We start from the raw sequence: 17,713 nt of genomic DNA on the forward strand, positions 1-17,713 counted from the left end.
GAAACCCTGAAAGGTGTTTTATTAAAAAATCCCTTTTTCTGCCCAGTCTTTCCTTAGAGATATCTGCACAAACAAGTCCTCCTCACTTCACTGGGGGCCTGCAGTGTGAGCGGGAGCTTTCTCAGCCCTTATCTGATGGGTGAGGGTGATGGGTCTCTGCACCAAGAGCTTTTCACCCAGCTGCTGGGAATGAACAGGTGTTAAAAACCAGCTTAGAGCACCTGGAGAATTCCCATCTCAATCAGGTTTCCTTTGCTAGGTCTCTGCTGTCAGTCCTAGCGGTTCTCCAGTCATCCCGACAAGTCTTCCAGGAGCGACACAGTGGACAAGACTTGAACGTTTAACATAAGAGCTAAGCAGAAGGCCAGCTGTCAGACTTTCTTTATCCACCCTAAGGCAGCAAGAGGCGCACAAGTCCCAGCCCCCCACTCTTTGTTAAGGCAGCTCTCTGGATTGGCTGGAACTGGGCTTGAACAACTCACCCACGGGTCATCCCGGCCCGAGGTGTGCTGACCTTGCCTCACTTGGTTCCCATCCGCCCCTCCCTGGGGATGGTGGAACAGTGCTAACTCCGCACAGAAACCTCACGCTCAGTCAAGGCCCCCCTCGCTGGCCCAGCTCACTGTGCCAAGAACAAAGACGAACCCCACCGCCCTGCCGACTCTCCAGGCGCTCACCTCGTTCCTCATGTCGGCAGGACAGTTTGGAGTGGCTCTGGACAGGAAGGAGGGGAAGTAGGTGTGCAGCGTGGTCTCAGGTTTAGCGCCAAACGCCAGCACTTTCAGTCTGGGGTACGACTGGCGTAACTGCTCCTGCAGGCTGAAGAACAGATCACATGAACACTCTGCATTCGTTCCAGCCCTATGCACTCGGCTTCACTGAGGCGGGGACAGCTGCTTCAGGGAACACTGAACGGGTGGCAAGGCAGCACGCACTCCTGAGAGCCAGAGTAGGTACTAGGAGACGGCTCTCCAGTGGGGCTGCTGGCGAAGCACGATTGTTCTCTCCTCCCATTCAGACAGCACCCAGGATGCACCGAGTGTTGCACTGGGCGATCCCAGTTGGTGTGAATGTGGGAGCGCATGCCCTGCTCAGCACCATGGGGCGGGAATGGAGGGGTGGCGAGCAGCTGCAGTTTCAGGAACATATCATTAGGATGGGCTCCCCTTTGCCAGTGTATCTGCCCTTCCCCCGTCATTCTCTTGTTTTTCAGTTCCAGCCTCCTCAATCGGCTCAGCCCTCATGGTCCTGGCCATGCCCTTCCTCCCAAGGCTCGCTAGACTCAGGCCCTCAGACACTCCCGCCCCGCCCCAGAGACTGAGGAATGGCAATTGTGCAACCAGCCACTGTGACGCAGCTTTCCCGACGACAGGTGCAATGGGAGCTATGAACAACTGCTTCCAGAACAACACACGCTCCCCAGCTCACTGTCTGAGGAATGATCTGGTCTTCAAACCAACAGTGAAGCTCCCTTTCATTCATTCAGAGCGTGTCTACGATACATACATGCGAGCCTCATTAGTTACAGAAAATAACTCAGTCTAGTTTCAATTGAACCAACAAAAGTCAAGAAAACGAAGATACCAGCAGTCACTCTCCTAAGCCCACGCCAGGTCCCCAGCTAGCGCCTCCCGCCTGGTATGACATCTCTCACGCTGCGGGCACCTGCCCAGCCAAGCTGCTTTTCTCACTACCCATTTCTTCACTTGCTTGAAATAAAGCCCCAAGGATTGCAAGTCACCTTTCCTGTATCAAGACCATGGGCAAGTCAGCCATACCTGGGTGATAAGGAGTTGTTGGGCATAAAGGCAAAGTCCAAGAGTGGGAAAAAGTCCTTCGGTCCAATCATGCCAAACCCTTTGGTCAGGTTTGCGTGCGTCCTGCAACGAAAGAATGACTCCTGTAACTTCTGTCCTGACATGTCACTGCAGGCAGGCAGACAGATGGGAATCCCTTGGTGAGCTGTTTCCAAGGCCTGTGCATGCTGATCCCCCCACCCTCCCATCACTAGCCCTAAAGCTCCAGGATTATACCCTAGATTAAATCCAAGCTGCCTAATTTCAAAGTGGGAACATCAAACAAATCAGCCCATAAAGAATCTCCTTCTGGACCCTTGGCAGTGGGAGGCTGCTTTGCTGTTAGCAGAATTTTCCCCGCTTGCTAATACTCTTACAAGGGATTGCTTCCAAAACAGCAGCAGCTGGCCTGAACATTCACCACGTTTCAGGCCTCAAACGCAGGGAAGATGCCAGTTCATTATGAGAACACAGCTGTGGTGGGAGTGCAGCAGGTGGGTTTCACAATCCCGCTGCGTCTATTTCAGGCCCAGTTTTGCCGTGACACATCACTGGCTGCGGAACCGGTGGTGAGTGGCCCTGCGTATTCTGCAGCACTTTGTCCTAAGCAAAGAGCCAAGCTCCTCTCCAGCTACTCTACAGGCCCAACTCGGAAGCAGCATTCAAGGCTGCACCTTACAGCGCCCTGTGCATCTGGAGACTACAACCCTGAGGCCATGAGCCACGGAGAACAGAGCCGGTAGTAATCAGCCCCCAGGAATTCTGTCAGGGTTGCGCTGATTCTGTACTTTTCACTCCCACTCTCCCAACACTGCCCAGCTTGTTTTCTTGTGCAGTACACACCGCCTTTTGTTTCTGCACACTCAGCAGTATACCAGAACAGCCTCTGACGAAAGGCTCTCTCTCTCTCTCTCACACACACACACACACACACACACTCACTTACCCCCTTTCTTCTTTTCAGACAACACGCAAAGGAAACAAGGGGCTTGCGCACTTGTTTGCTCCTTTATAATGTAGGGCTGGATTGGGGAGGCAAGAAAGGTGTTTGTGCTTGTTTCTAACATTAGGGACATAGGCCTTATCTACTCTTTCTGGGAGACTATGGACAACTAGATACCTGGCAGGAGAGTGGCAATGGAAATAGCATACAGTAAACCCTGACCGAAGAGCCAGACCATTTACTCAGGCTACCGAAGGCTGAAGAGTTTGGAGGAACACTGCCCAAGATCTGGCTCACACATGACAGATGTGACATTCCCGAGAGAAAAGACAAAGGGGGAAAAAACCCTTATTTAAAGTAAAAACTTTTCAGGAATTCTCTTCTGTTGCTTTATGGTGGCTAAAGAACCAGTCCCCTTTATCCTTCACAGATCACCTTCAAATGGCTTCTCTAGAGCCCATGCCCTAATGCAGGGAATGGAGAAAGGACATCTTGGGGACCGCATGCTGCCTGCCCTCCAAACTGCTACTGAAAACGTCTCTTGTGTGGCTGTCTGTGCAGCAATGAGCCCATGCTCACAACCCTCATTTCCACCAGTCTGCGGGAAAAGAGACAGGAGAAGAGACCAGAAAACCAGTGTCTGAAGGAGGGGAAAGGATAATTGAAGAGCTAGAGGCTGTAGGCAGCCAGAGGCATTAGTGAGCGAGAGCAGCCCTCCCCCAGCTGCAGTCTAGATTCAGCCTATAAATTGTGGAGCCCACCCCGGGGAGAAAGTCTGTTTGCCCCCTTCATAAAGCAAAGGAGCTTTCCAGCCTGCTGAGTGCACTTCCCTCTTCTCCTCCTGTGCCCACCAGTTAGACCCCCAGCTTCTCTCAGGAATGGACAGTGCATGGTCTCTGACTAATGACCCCGCCACGTTCCACGAATGCGCAGCTGCACAGCCTGGCTATCTCGGAGAGGATCTGAGGTCTGTCCCGGCACAGCCTGCCACCCCAGGCCACGCTGCAGCCTCTCTTCCCAGGCCCTTCAGCCGGACATGCCCTGCACCTTTCTGGCAAGGAAAATTAGACAAATTTGAACCCAATTCATAAGAACATAAGAACGGCCACACTGGGTCAGACCAAAGGCCCATCTAGCCCAGTATCCTGTCCTCTGACGGTGGCCAGTGCCAGGTGCCCCTGAGGGAATGAACAGAACAGGGAATCACCAAGTGATCCATCCCCTGTCGCTCATTCCCAGCTCCTGGCAAACAGAGGCTAGGGACACCATCCCTGCCCATCCTGGCTAATAGCCATTGATGGACCTATCCTCCATGAATCTATCTAGCTCCCTTTTGAACCCCATTATAGTACTGGCCTTCACAACACCCTCTGGCAAGGAGTTCCAGAGGCTGACAGCGCTTTATGTGAAAAAATACTTTCTTGTGTTTGCTTTAAACCTGCTACCTATTTATTTCATTTGGTGGATCCTTGTTCTTGTATTATGAGGAGTAAATCACACTTCCTTATTTACTTTCTCCACACCACTCATGATTTTATAGACCTCTATCATCTGTCCCCTTAGTCGCCTCTTTTCCACGCTGAAAAGTCCCAGTCTTATTAATCTCTCCTCATACGGAAGCTGTTCCAGACCCTTAATGATTTTTGTTGCCCTTTTCTGAACCTTTTCCAATTCCAATATCTCTTTTTTGAGATGGGGCGACCACATCTGCGTGCAGTATTCAAGATGTGGACGTACCATGGATTTATATAGAGGCAACATGATATTTTCTGACTTATTATATATCCCTTTCTTAATTATTCCCAGCATTCTGTTCGCTTTTTTGACTGCCGCTGCACATTGAGTGAATGTTTTCAGAGAACTATCCACAATGACTCCAAGATCTCTTTCTTGAGTGGTAACAGCTAATTTAGACCCCATCATTTTATATGTAGAGTTGGGATTATGTTTTTCAATGTGCGTTACTTTGCATTTAAAAATACTGAATTTCATCTGCTATTTTGCTGCCCAGTCACCCACTTTTGTGAGATCCTTTTGTAGCTCTTCGCAGTCTGCTTTGGACTTAACTATCTTGAGTAGTTTTGTATCATCTGCAAATTTTGCCACCTCACTGTTTACCCCTTTTTCCAGATCATTTATGAAAATGTTGAATAGGACTGGGCTCAGTACAGACCCCTGGGGGACCCCACTATTTACCTCTCTCCAGTCTGAAAACTGACCATTTATTCCTACCCTTTGTTTTCTATCTTTTAACCACTTTCCAATCCATGAGAAGACCTTCCCTCTTATCCCATGACTGCTTACTTTGCTTAAGAGCCTTTGTTGAGGGACCTTGTCAAAGGCTTTCTGAAAATCTAAATACGCTATATCCACTGGATCTCCTTTGTCCGCATGCTTGTTGACCCCCTCAAAGAATTCTAGTAGATTGGTGAGGCATGATTTCCCTTTACAAAAACCATGTTGATTATTTCCCAACAAATTATGTTCATCTATGTGTCTGACAATTTTGTTCTTTACGATAGTTTCAACAAATTTGCCTGGTACTGAAGTGAGGCTTACTGGCCTGTAGTTGCCAGGGTCACCTCTGGAGCCCTTTTTAAAAATTGGCATCACGTTAGCTATCCTCCAGTCATTTGGTACAGAAGCTGATTTAAATGATAGGTCACAGCTGACAGTTAGTAGTCCTGCAATTTCACATTTGAGTTCCTTCAGAACTCTTGGGTGAATCCCATCAGGTCCTGGAGTCTTATTACTGTTTAGTTTATCCATTTGTTCCAAAACCTACTCTAAGGATACCTCAATTTGGGACAGTTCCTCAGATCTGTCACCTAAAAAGAATGGCTCCGGTTTGAGAATCTCCCTCACATCCTCAGCCGTGATGACTGATGCAAAGAACTCATGTAGCTTCTCCGCAATGGCCTTATTGTCTTTGAGTGCTCCCTTAGCCTCTCGATTGTCCAGTGGCCCCAAGGGTGGCTTACCAGGCTTCCTGCTTCTGGTGTATTTAAAAACATGTTGCTATTACTTTTGGAGTCGTTGGCCAGCTGGTTTTCACATTCTTTTTTGGCCTTTCTAATTATATTTTTACACTTCATTTGTCAGAGTTTACGCTCTTTTCTATTTTCCTCATTATGATTTATCTTCCACTTTTTAAAGGATGCCTTTTTGCCTCTCATTGCTTCTTTTCCTTTGTTGTTTAACCACGGTGGCTCTTTTTTGGTTCTTTTACTATGTTTTTTAAATTGGGGTATACATTTAAGTTGAGCCTCTCTTATGGTGTCTTTAGAAAGTTTCCATGTAGATTGCAGGGATTTTACTTTTGGCGCTGTACCTTTTAATTTCTGTTTAACTAACCACCTCATTTCTGTGTAGTTCCCCTTTCTGAAATTAAATGCCACAGTGTTGGGCTGCTGTGGAGTTTTCCCCGCCACAGGGATGTTAAATTTAATTATATTATGGTCACTATTACCAAGCGGTCCAGCTATAGTCACCTCTTGGACCTGATCCTGTGCTCCACTTAGGACTAAATCCTCTGGTGGGTTCCAGGACTAGCTGCTCCAAGAAGCGGTCATTTAAGGTGTCATGAAACTTTATCTCAGCATCCCGTCCTGAGGTGACATGGACCCAGTCAATATGGGGATAACTGAAATCCCCCATTATTATTATTATTATTATTATTACTACTACTATTAGAGTTTTTTATTTTAATAGCCTCTCTAATCTCCCTGAGCATTTCAGAGTCACTAACACCATCCTGGTCTGGTGGTCTGTAATATAGCCCTACTGCTATATTCTTATTTTTCAAGCATGGAGTTACCATCAATAGAGATTCTGTAGTACAATTTAGTTCATTTAAGATTTTTACTTCATTTGATTCTATACTTTCTTTCACATATAGTGCCACTCCCCCACCGGCACGATCTGTTCTGTCCTTCCGATATATTTTGTACCCTGGTATTACAGTGTCCCATTGATTATCCTCATTCCACCAGGTTTCTGTGATGCCTATTATATCAATATCCTCATTGAATACTAGGCACTCTAGTTCACCCATCTTATTATTTAGACTTCTAGCACTGGTATATAGCATTCATCTTCTACTGCGGAGATGTCTAGTCCCGGGCTCTCTGTTTCTGGTGCCAGTGTTCAAGATGTCAGTGACAGTTTTGTTGGGCTGTTAATTACAGGACCTATTACACCAAAATGAGGTCATAAACCTGTAATCCTAGTTTATGGATTCATGCAACACTCAGTATTGTTAGCACCATTCAATATTCTCTCCTGCACAGGAATGTCCATCCAACACCCAGCCCAAGCGCAGCTGGGGGGAGCCTGCTCCATTCTCTCCCCAGGCTTTCAAACACAAAGTAGCAGAGCTGCATAACAGAAGCGTCACTCCTCTCTCACACTGCGGTTGGGGAATTTTCAGTCGTTCTGGAGAGACAGAATGCCGTAACTAGGCACTGCCAGCAGCAGCAGTGGGATGGACACCGGCTTCCTTCACAGCACTCCATCTGCACAAGTCAATCTGTCGGCTTCCAGCACCTCCCCCAACCCGTGAGCAGTCCACAATAGACACAGACCAGTGAGCTTACTGACTCACTATGAAAACTGGCCAAAGCTGGGTTCTCACTTGTGTCATTTGCTTTAGATCTGGGTTGCTGCATTAGCAGCTGGCCAGGAACGTGAGGGCTGGACCTAATCAGCATACAACAACGCAGCTGTCCCGATCTTTGACACAGGGCACAGCCATGGTTGCTTGATGCTGAATGACAGCGTTCCCTTCTTGCGCGCCTGGCTACTGAAGGAGGAGCAGAACACAGCCAGGCCAGAAACCCAGTTTACACAGCCCTTGATTCTCCAGGAGACCATGGGAGACTTAGACGCAATCCTGCTCCTCAGCTAACCAGTGCTGTCAGGATTCTGGCGTTAGGCAGAGAGCAGGCAGCACTGAGTTACAGAAAACGGACACTCTAAAGGCCAAGATAACAAGATACAGTTATTACTGATACTTCGTTTAGACAGTCGCCCCACTGAGGCTGAGGTCATGGGTCAAACCTCACTGCAAGTCAGGCAGCATCACATTTGCAACGCTATGCCAGCGTGACACACCGTCAACCCCTGCTGAGGGCAGGAGTTCCCATCCGGCTGATCAGACTTGAATACGCACACTCCAGGCTCTTAATGTCAGTAGGCCGGGGCTACCCGTGGCCCAGGAAGCGCTGTACATGACAACTGGGGCAGGCTTTATCCTTAACGGAGAGAGACTGATCAAATTCAGCTATAACTCACATCAGTAGCCGGTCCAGGTAGGCAATCGCATAGGGGGAGAGGGACTTGATCCCCAGCACTGGAAGCATAATGCCAAGCCACACTGCATAAAAGGAGAAAGCTATTAGAACAGTACAGGGAGGAGTCTCTGAAGTGTTTCCTAACGACTGTCCGGCAACACGATCAGTGTAAAAGGTAGGTATTTATAGGAGCCACTCCCCTGCCTGAAGCTATCTGGGTCCAAAAGTGTGAGCAGCTCTTGGTTCTACCCAAACAGCTCTTGAAAGAGACAGGCAGGGAGATTAATGTTTTAAATGTTTTTATATGTAACCCTAAACCAAAACTCCTGTCTGTCAGGTGTAGTACACACCTTGTTAATGGGCATTAGGCACACGGTACTAGGAGGATGTATACAGTGTGTGTGTGTGCTGAAGGTATTATGCTCTCTCCATTATTCTGTTTACTCACGTCCAGTATCCCACAACACGCTGCAAAGCTGAAGTCAGCTTTGGCATTAGGAAATTGGCAGCCTGTCAAAGCCAGGATACAGGAATGGGGTGTCCTAGCACAGGCTGGGATGGAGCTCTGCACCAGCTGGTTGGGAACGCAGTATCCAAAAAGAGATAAGAAAAGTACCAAATAAAACAACAGGTTAAGGAACTGTTACAGACTGGTGGGCTTGATAATGGCAGAGAGCTTTGTACCGATCAGACTACAAATACTACCAGGTAAAATGTGTATCTTTGAAGCTCCCCTTCTGCGTAAGGTGCATATACTGGGAGAAAAGAACTGCTTTCCAGAAGGAGGGTATGTATGTCTCCTTTTTTGTACTGTGCCACTTTGACAATCAATTTGGCTAAGGCTATGTCTACACTACAGCGCATGCCGGCATAACTTGTCACTCGGGGTGTGAATAAACCAACCTCTCAACGACACAAGTCACGCCGGCAAAAACGCTCGTGTGCACAGCGCTATGCCGGCAGAAGAGCTTCTGCCGCTCGCAGAGGGGGGATTTCTATGCTGATAGGAGAGCTCTCTCCCATAGGCGTAGAGCATCTTCACCACACACGCTGCAGCGGCAGAGCCGTACGGGTGCAGCCGCATTGCCGCAGCGCTGTCCCTATCGACGTGGCCTAAGTTTGGTCTTTGGTCTCTGGAACGTGTTGAAGAAAGCTCTGAGAGCGCAGTCGAACAATTGGCTACACCTTTTACTCAATATGTCTCGCCTTCCTCTCTCCCTTCTCCCCTAAAACGCCCAGCAGACCATGGAGCAGCCTGGTTCCAGTCCACAAGAGCTCTCTCAAATAGGTCAGACTACCCAGCTGAGCCCTGTGACTGACTGAGCAGTCTTAGGTGCTTTATAGCAATGTTGCAGTGGAGGCTAGTGTCTGATCAGGCTGGAAAACACCCATCCTGTAGCGAGACTGTTTAACTTTCAGTACTATAGAGGTACTTTCCAGAGTCTAGACACCACAATCATGGCCGCTCTCCAAAGGGGAAGTGAAATAGTTGCTTAGAGCACTGCCCAGCACGACTATTAGTTCTGAAAATTAGCTTCTCTCTCTCCATGCCAACAGTAGTTTGAAAATAATCTAGCACTTCCTAGAGCTGCACATTTTGTAGTATTAAATGTTGCACTTTATGGATCAGAAAACACACGGAGGTCCAGAGCATGCGCGTCATTTCCAGCCGTCATTCCCTGGTTAAACCCAATCTTTGTTTGCATCAAAGTTAAGGAACAAAGGAACTTGCAAAGCCAACAAGCACTAGTTCCTAAGGAGAAGCAGTGAATGTAACACCTGTTACATCTCTGCTGCACTGATGGATACCTCCCAGAGGGACATCAGTTATTTCATTTGCAAACAAGCTTCCAAATAAATTAGGTGACCCCCTGCTTTTACTGTTGAAAATGATTTACCCCAGCAATGAAGTCATGAAAGTGAGGTAAGAGAAAGCTAAATCCCATTAGAGAGAGGAGCCTCACCACACATTTACAAGTCTTGCATGAATTATTTGGGGTCCTTCACCCACTGTGCCCCACAGCGGCATGCCTTTGCTATCTCAGGTACGTGTCCTGTTTTCAAGTAGAGCGGAGCAAGTGCATGAGTGGAAATTAAGTTCACTCCCTGGATCTCCCCAGGCTGCATCTTCTGGATTCAGGCAGCTCTTACCTTTCAGTCCTTCAGTGAGGTCTGTGAATCCAGCTTGTCCCAGAGCCCACATGATTGAGAGGCATTTCATTGGCTTGTTCTGATGGGACCGTAACAGCTCTAAATACTGAAGGGAAAATCAAACACAAATTAATTTTAAAACAAATTCCACAGCCTCCCTCCCCCCATAACATTCTACCAAGAAAAGGCAGTGAAAGGCTCAGAGCAACAGTCTGTGAATCTGATCCCCAGCTAAGCCACTTTGTGCCATGACTTTGACATGGAATTTGAGGACAGGAAACAATACGACAAGAATAGCTGAAACAAATCTGAAACTGAAGTGTTTGCAGGAAGAGAGAGAACTATACAAGATTCAGAGCAAAAGCGTGATAACACGAGACTAAAACAGATGGTGTATTTTATATTTAGTGTCAGACATTCCCCCAGATGCAACTAAACGCAGCTGTATCAAAGCAGATATATTGCTTCAAAGCACAGGAGGGGAACAAATATGTGGTCCAGCAGCAAAAGATCTATCAAAATTAGGCTGCAAATGACCTCTGCACAGGGTTAAAGGCCACAAGATACACACACACTGAATAAATCCATTCTACCTGCCAGTGCATTTAAGATATAAGTGAACTGCCACTAATACTATTAGCCCCAGAAGCGGAGACAGGCGGTGGGGAAAAAGTAAAAACCGGGTGAGATGCCACTGCTGTCTTTTCTGTTCTCTTCACATCTGTTACTGGTCCCCACAGACTCTGGACTTCAACTGCCCACAAATACTCAGACATACTGAGAGACAGGTCAGCATTCTCCCCATACCTACACTTACTGTGTGGGCCCATCATGCTAGGCCCCGCCCACACACACAGGGAGATGCAGTCCCTGCCCTGACCAGATTATGCTTCAAGATAAGCTATAACAAATGGATGCAAAAGACAAGAGGAAGGACTGGAGAGACCCAGGGTACTGCCGTAAGCTCAAGCAGGGACAGGCTGGCTAGGACCACAGCAGGATCCTGCTTGGTCGTTTAGAAGGATTTGGGGTTTTTTTAAACAAACAAATGAGAAGCTGCCCCCATCCCCAGTACAGCTGTCACCAGCCGGATGATTTATTCTAGCTGTGAGCTCTGTGAAGGACAGGAGGCAGGCTGAACAAATCACATTAATGAACCCTGACTCAGAGGCTTGGAAAGCAGCCTCGTTCTTCATTTCCTGACTCTCAGTTTCATCAGCTGAACAATACTTACGGCCCCAGAAAGACAGTGTAGTAAGTGGAGGCCCTGAACCATAAACCTTTGGTATCAGAGGCCTGGTATGAGATCTGAGGCCTGAACTAAAGTAATGGTCAAGACTTTGCTAACATAAAGCAAAGTTAAGTTGTGAGCCAGAGGTAGGCCCTGCTCACAAAAGTTGGCAAGAAGAAGGCTGCTAATTGGATGTATACACATATCTATAGGGGATCAAGCACTAATAGGATAAACATGGGCCAGGATGGCACCAGAACGGTCCGGTACGAACACATTCCACAGAGATAATGAGGAACAGGCTGACCCATCCTAAAGACAGGGTCAAAAGGATAATATGATGGACAGACTTGTTTGTTCAAACCAACACGTACCAGGAGAGAGGCAGCACCCCAACACGCAGAGGGGTTGTACCTCGATGCCTCAGGAGTGATGTGTAACTGGTCTGTACTTGTATATAAGATGCATCCCTGAAGATAAGATGTGTATATGTGCAATTAGCAGCCGCCTTCTTGCCAGCTTTTATGAGCAGGGCCTGCCTCTGGCTCACAACTTAACTTTGCTTTATGTTAGCAAAGTCTTGACCATTACTTTAGTTCAGGCCTCATACCAGGTCTCTAATACCAAGGGTTTATGTTTCAGGGCCTCATCTTACTACAGGCAGAATAACTGATGCTTCTTGGGTGATGCCTATGCAACGAATGTGGGAATTTTCTGTAATGTTTTTATGATCCATATGCCAGCTTCGGAAGCCCTGTGCACTTGGTAGTGATATACACTGAGGCCTGGTCTACGCTTCCTCAACAAAACGATGCTGCTCAGGGGTGTCAGGGCGACGTCAGATAAGCTGACCTAACCCTTGGTATAGACGTGATTAGGGCGACAGAAGGATGCGTCCGTCAACTGAGCTACTGCTGCGCGGGGAGACAGACACATCAACTGAATAACCCGTTCTGCAGCCACAGCAGCATGGCTACAGTGCTGCAGCCGTGCCACCGTCACGCCCGTAGCGTAGGCATCACCTAGCTGGAAGCAGACTTTTCACAAGGACTCGCTCCAATACACTCATGTGAATGGAGAATCTGGAAGACTCAATGGAAACCCCAAGGGACGTTAACACCTTGCAACCAGCAGCCAAGAGAGAAGAGCAGCAGAGAAGAAAAGACCTAAGCTGGAAACCAAAGAGGGAGTCAGGTGTGGACAGACATCTCTTAAGGGGGTCTGCTGGGACAGAGACAAAGAGAACAGAGCAGGCAAAGATGGGTGCAGAGCAATCCTACCCTTCCAGGAGCAGCGGCAAGAGGCCACTGTTTCTTCCCAGTATCCTAGTTCTTGCAAGCAGGTGCACAGCGTATGAGAGAAGCTCACACAGCCCCAGGATGCAATACGCCTGATTCCGCGGTTAGTGCCATTGGCCCCTCACTTTTCTGAGCACACTTACAGTCAGAAAAAAGGTCCGTCTCAAACACCTGTCAGCCCGGTTGTTGCCGATACGGAGCCTTAGTGACCTCCCCCGGCCGCTGCGCAGCATGGGGAGCTGGGGCAGACAGCTCAGGCAGCTGTGTCCCAAAGTGAAACCGAGCAAGTCAGTGTGGAGGCCTGGGGGTTGGATTTTTTAACATTCATTAAAGAAACTGCCTGTTCCATAGCGGCTCACAGAAACCTTCAGAGCCGGGCCAAAGAGCAGTTTTATGGGGGGACAAAAAGAGGGAAAGCTCACAGCATCCAGCTAACTCCAGGTTTTCCAGAGTGTGGCCTTCCAGAACTCAGCCATGCCATCCAATTCTCACAGGTGGGGCCCCATCCACTCCTGCCTTCTCTTCTTCTGGCCAGAAATTAATTAAAACAAACCACAAGAGGTCACATAAAAGTGAAATTGTGGTTTGTTCTGGGCCACAGGAACACAGGGTTCAAACTATAATGGGCCAGAAAAGCAGAGTCAGCAGCACAATGGGATGGCACAAGGCAGAGCCACAGCCCAGGGCACAACCGTAGTGACTGCATGGCCCACATGCCAAAGTCAGTGGCGTTCGTTTGCTTTGAACCAGTGCGATATTAAAAAAGTGGATCTCATCACTAATTAACACCAATAAGCAAAGCTAACAGGTAAACTTCCTTCTCCACTCTCTCCAGCCCAGAGAAAAGCTCAGTGGTTTGAGTATTGGCCTGCTAAACCCAGCGTTGTGAGTTCAGTCCTTGAGGGGGCCATTTAGGGCTCTGGGGCAAAAATTGGGGATTGGTCCTGCTTTGAGCAGGGGGTGGGACTAGATGACCTCTTGAGGTCCCTTCCTACCCTGATTGTCTATGATTCTATGATAAAAGAGTGCAGTGACCTCTAACAGGGAAACAGGTTACTAGACAGGAATGAGATTCTTCAAGGGAGTGGCAAAACGTGGTACCTGTTATTTACTGTGACTCTAGCATCTGGGCAGGAGGCACTAACATCCACCTGTTTATTGTGGGCTATTTCTACCCTCAGGAAATTTTCCGACCATATCCCTCTTGGGAAGGCAGCTGTCAGGAATACTCTAACTCAGTGGCTCTCAACCTTTCCAGACAACTGTACCCTTTTCAGGGTTTGTCTTTCGTACCCCCAAGTTTCACCTCACTTAAAAACTACTTGCTTACAAAATCAGACATAAAAATAAAAAAGTATCACAGCCCACCAGTACTGAAAAGGAGTATCTGTGGCACCTTAGAGACTAACAAATTTATTTGAGCATAAGCTTTTGTGAGCTACAGCTCACTTCACTGGATGCATCCGATGAAGTGAGCTGTAGCTCACGAAAGCTTATTCTCAAATAAATTGGTTCGTCTCTAAGGTGCCACAAGTCCTCCTATTCTTTTTTGCGGATACAGACTAACACGGCTGCTACTCTGAAACCTTACTTTCTTGTTGTTACCATATAACTATAAAATAAATCAACTGAAATATAAATATTGTTCTTACATTTCAGCATATAGTGTATATAGAGCAGTAGAAACAAGTCAGTGTCTGTAGGAAATTGTAGTTTGTACTGACTTCGCTAGTGCTTTTTATGTAGCCTGTTGAAAAACTAGGCAAATATCTAGATGAGTTGATCTATCCCCTGGAAGACCTCTGCATACCCCTGGTTGAGACCCACTGCTCTATCTGAATGATCCATCAGTATGTTCTATGCATGCTGGTCAGCATATGGGGGTGCTCAGAAGGCTCATGGCTTTCTCCACTAAGCTAAGCAGATCCCTTGTGGCTCATGAAGCAAGAGATCTTTCTGAAGGACCAGCAGGACCCACTTGTTAGGAGGGGAACCGCTGTTTGGTTTTACGAACAGGCCAGCCTAGTAGCTGGAGACACACATTCAGCTCACCTTGCCCAGATTCACGGTTGCAATTTTAGGCTTGTCCAGCACCACTGCCTGTATGCAGATCCGGTATCCATGCAGCGACTCCCCTGCAAAACACGCCACACCAGGCTCAGACTAAGCTGGAGTCCCAGCATTTGAAGGTTATGTTGCTTTTAAACACATCTCTCTTCTCCCTACAATGTCCAAAAACTGAAGGGTTACCCCCACACACACCCCCAAACGGCACACCCAGCTGGGTTCACACAACCCGTTCCCGCATCCAGCGGCACTCCCTTTTGCTCACTAACCCTTTCATAACAGAGGTGGGGCCCAGCATGATGCTTTCGGGTCCACTTCTTTCTTATCCACCCTCCTTGCTTTCCATTCCCACTCTGGGTCCCTCCCTCCTCTCTCAGCTGTGCTGGTAGCACACAACTGCCTCTGTTAGAACGGAAGCACAGTCCCACCCCTGAGAGATAATCACCCCCACTGTGGTGATCCCCAGCAGCCCCTGCCCCAACCACTCCACAACTGAGTCACCCAAGTTTCCAAGAAAACAGGCTTCTCCAGGCAGAAAAACCTCCTGCCTAGCCCAGGCTTCCAAGGAATGCAGAGGTGGCTTCTGCTGGCTCCCAGACAGATACTGCCACGGGGTAACTCAGTGGAGCAGCCTGGGGCTAACCCCATCCTGGTTTAAATTAAAAAGGGACACGGGGGGTGGGGGAGGCAGGAAGACAGTGGCTGGTGATGGTTATGAGAAGCAGCTCATTCATTCCTTAGTGCTTCACTATGATCACAAGTTGTGCACACTGCAGCCACGCTGCAGCACTGAACCAGTGGCAACTCCCTGTGAATTAAAAAGTGAAGGTGGAAGAAGCACAGGAAGCTCTTTCCGATTATGAGGTCAGCACATTAGCGGAATGGCTCTGCTAAAATGATCAGCAGTGAAATAGTTAATGTTGGTATTTATGGTATCTTTAGGTTTCAGAGTTAACACTCATTGAGACAAATGGGGCAATTCACACCTCTCAGAGCTGTTGTTTTAGGCAGCCCACAGAGTCACAAATGGACAGCATCAGTTCACACACTGGTCACGTGTTCGCGGTTTTCTTACTTAAACAAGCAAGCATCGTATAATGATCACTCTAGGCTTGCTGTTGAAAGCGTGTGCCAAAAATACAAGGGAAAAAAGGGGCTGGGAGGAGGGTATTTTCCATGAGGCATTCTCAGCTCAGGAATTCCCTCCCTGCTACGGTCCTACCGAGCCCAAATCTGAGCTGCAACTATCAGAAATGCAAATCAATCAGAATGGGTTTCCCCCCAGCAGTCTGCATGCTTTACCATACAAGTGCCTACAAGCTGTTAGGGTAGTGGCTAGTGATAAACAGAAATACACAGCGAGAGATTCCTGCCGCTTCAAAACCTTCCTCAGCCCCAGAATGTCTCAAACCTACTACCTCTAGGCTGGGCCTGAGAATGAGCCTCCTGTTCTAGTCGTTCTTGGAACGACTGAACATAGGCAGTACCCATAGCCTAGAGATACTGAACTGACCGGGCCCTGGTCCAGGTGGCTCTTACCAGGAGTTTTGTCCAGCTCTTGCAACATCGTATAAATACAGTGATCGAAGAAGAGCTCCAGCACGCTGGAGGCTTTCACTAGCAGGGACTTGATGATGCTTCTCAGCTCCTTGTTCACAAGACTGTAGGGGTAATCTGGAGTCAGAAGATCACACAAGTGTGAGGGAATTTCATGGGCCCACATTAATAAATGCTACTATAAAAGCTTGCAAGTGGCTTCAAGGGAACATGTGCAATGCAGGGTCAATAAGCGACTCCTATTCTCAGTTACGCCAGAGGAAGCGTGCAGAGTTTAGGAATAAAAAGATTATTTTTTAACTGCTGGTTTCACCGGAGTCACGTGGGATTTGGGGGACAAAACATCACGGTGCTGTCTCTGTCTTCTAATCTACAGGAACGAAACTCGGTGGTTTGGCAATGCATAAAGCAGAAGAGATTCCTGCAAATAATCTGTCTTTACAATTGTCCCTTTCACGATGGATGAACAGAGACCTTTGTATTCAGATTCTTGCTTCCAGGTAGACAGTGAACCACCACCGGAGCAAGTCATGCTGTCCTATGATTAAATCGCAGTTTCCCAGGCATCAGCAGTGCTCCAGAAGTGAGTTAGCAAGGACCGTAGGGGATCTCAAACTGCAGGTGGGAGTCGCTCGATTATTAAGTAGGGGGTCACAAGTATATGCACAAAAGAGAGCAACTGCTATAAAATATATCATTTAAATCTAGCGTTTTAGAAAGTTACACACACCTTTCCATCGCCATGTAGCGCATTTACTTCAGAAAGTATTGCAACCATAAGATGCAGCGATCATTGTTCCTGAACAAAATATACGTTTGTAATATCACCACCTTAAGGAAACTGGACTCTGGGGATTGGAGCATCGTGCGCGCAGGTTTGTTGTTTTGAGACTAAAGAAGTGGGACTGAGACAACATGAGAGGGCTTGACTGTTCAGCAGCTGACGAGCTGCATTAAACACAGAGCAATCAGAACACTGAGATCAGCAAAAAAAAGTAATTTATAATTTAACGGTCAGCCACACAGGCAGGGGCGGTGCTGGGGGGCAGCCCTTGCAGGGGCAATAGCCACTCCAAATTTGCCTTCCCCCCCACCCCCCCGAGCCAAACTCCACAGCACAAATATCAAATGTTGCACAGAAGTAAGGGTGGCATGGTGTGGCATTGCCAGTCTTACTTCTGCACTCCTGCACCCAGCCAGCAGCCCCCGCTCTCCAGCCATCTATCTCCGAAGGCAGCTGGGAGGCTGTGAAAAGTGACTAACAAACATACAAATATCACTTTTCACAGCAGACTTAGTGCCCCATTCCCACCCTTTCTTCTGCGCGGCTGCTGCTTTCCGGGCTGCCCAGTTCTGTAGGATGAGCCTCCGTCAGCAGC

At 47.9% G+C, this 17,713-nt stretch overlaps 1 protein-coding gene across 2 annotated transcripts in view; it reads right to left on the reverse strand.

The window, feature by feature from the left end:
* TMEM214 (transmembrane protein 214) overlaps positions 1–17,713 on the reverse strand; it is a 37,413-nt gene that overhangs the window by 10,124 nt on the left and 9,576 nt on the right. For both annotated transcript variants that reach the window (XM_084625053.1, XM_084625054.1), the window contains exons 4-9: positions 16,317–16,451; positions 14,763–14,845; positions 10,182–10,287; positions 8,032–8,113; positions 1,779–1,880; positions 678–819 (exon numbers count right to left, since the gene is read on the reverse strand). In XM_084625053.1, coding sequence (XP_084481179.1) covers positions 678–819; positions 1,779–1,880; positions 8,032–8,113; positions 10,182–10,287; positions 14,763–14,845; positions 16,317–16,451 — 650 coding nt within the window. The remainder of the gene's footprint in view (positions 1–677; positions 820–1,778; positions 1,881–8,031; positions 8,114–10,181; positions 10,288–14,762; positions 14,846–16,316; positions 16,452–17,713) is intronic.

This window comes from Lepidochelys olivacea, assembly GCF_965140295.1.
Source record: "Lepidochelys olivacea isolate rLepOli2 genome assembly, chromosome: 3".
NCBI classification, from domain to species: domain Eukaryota; kingdom Metazoa; phylum Chordata; order Testudines; family Cheloniidae; genus Lepidochelys; species Lepidochelys olivacea.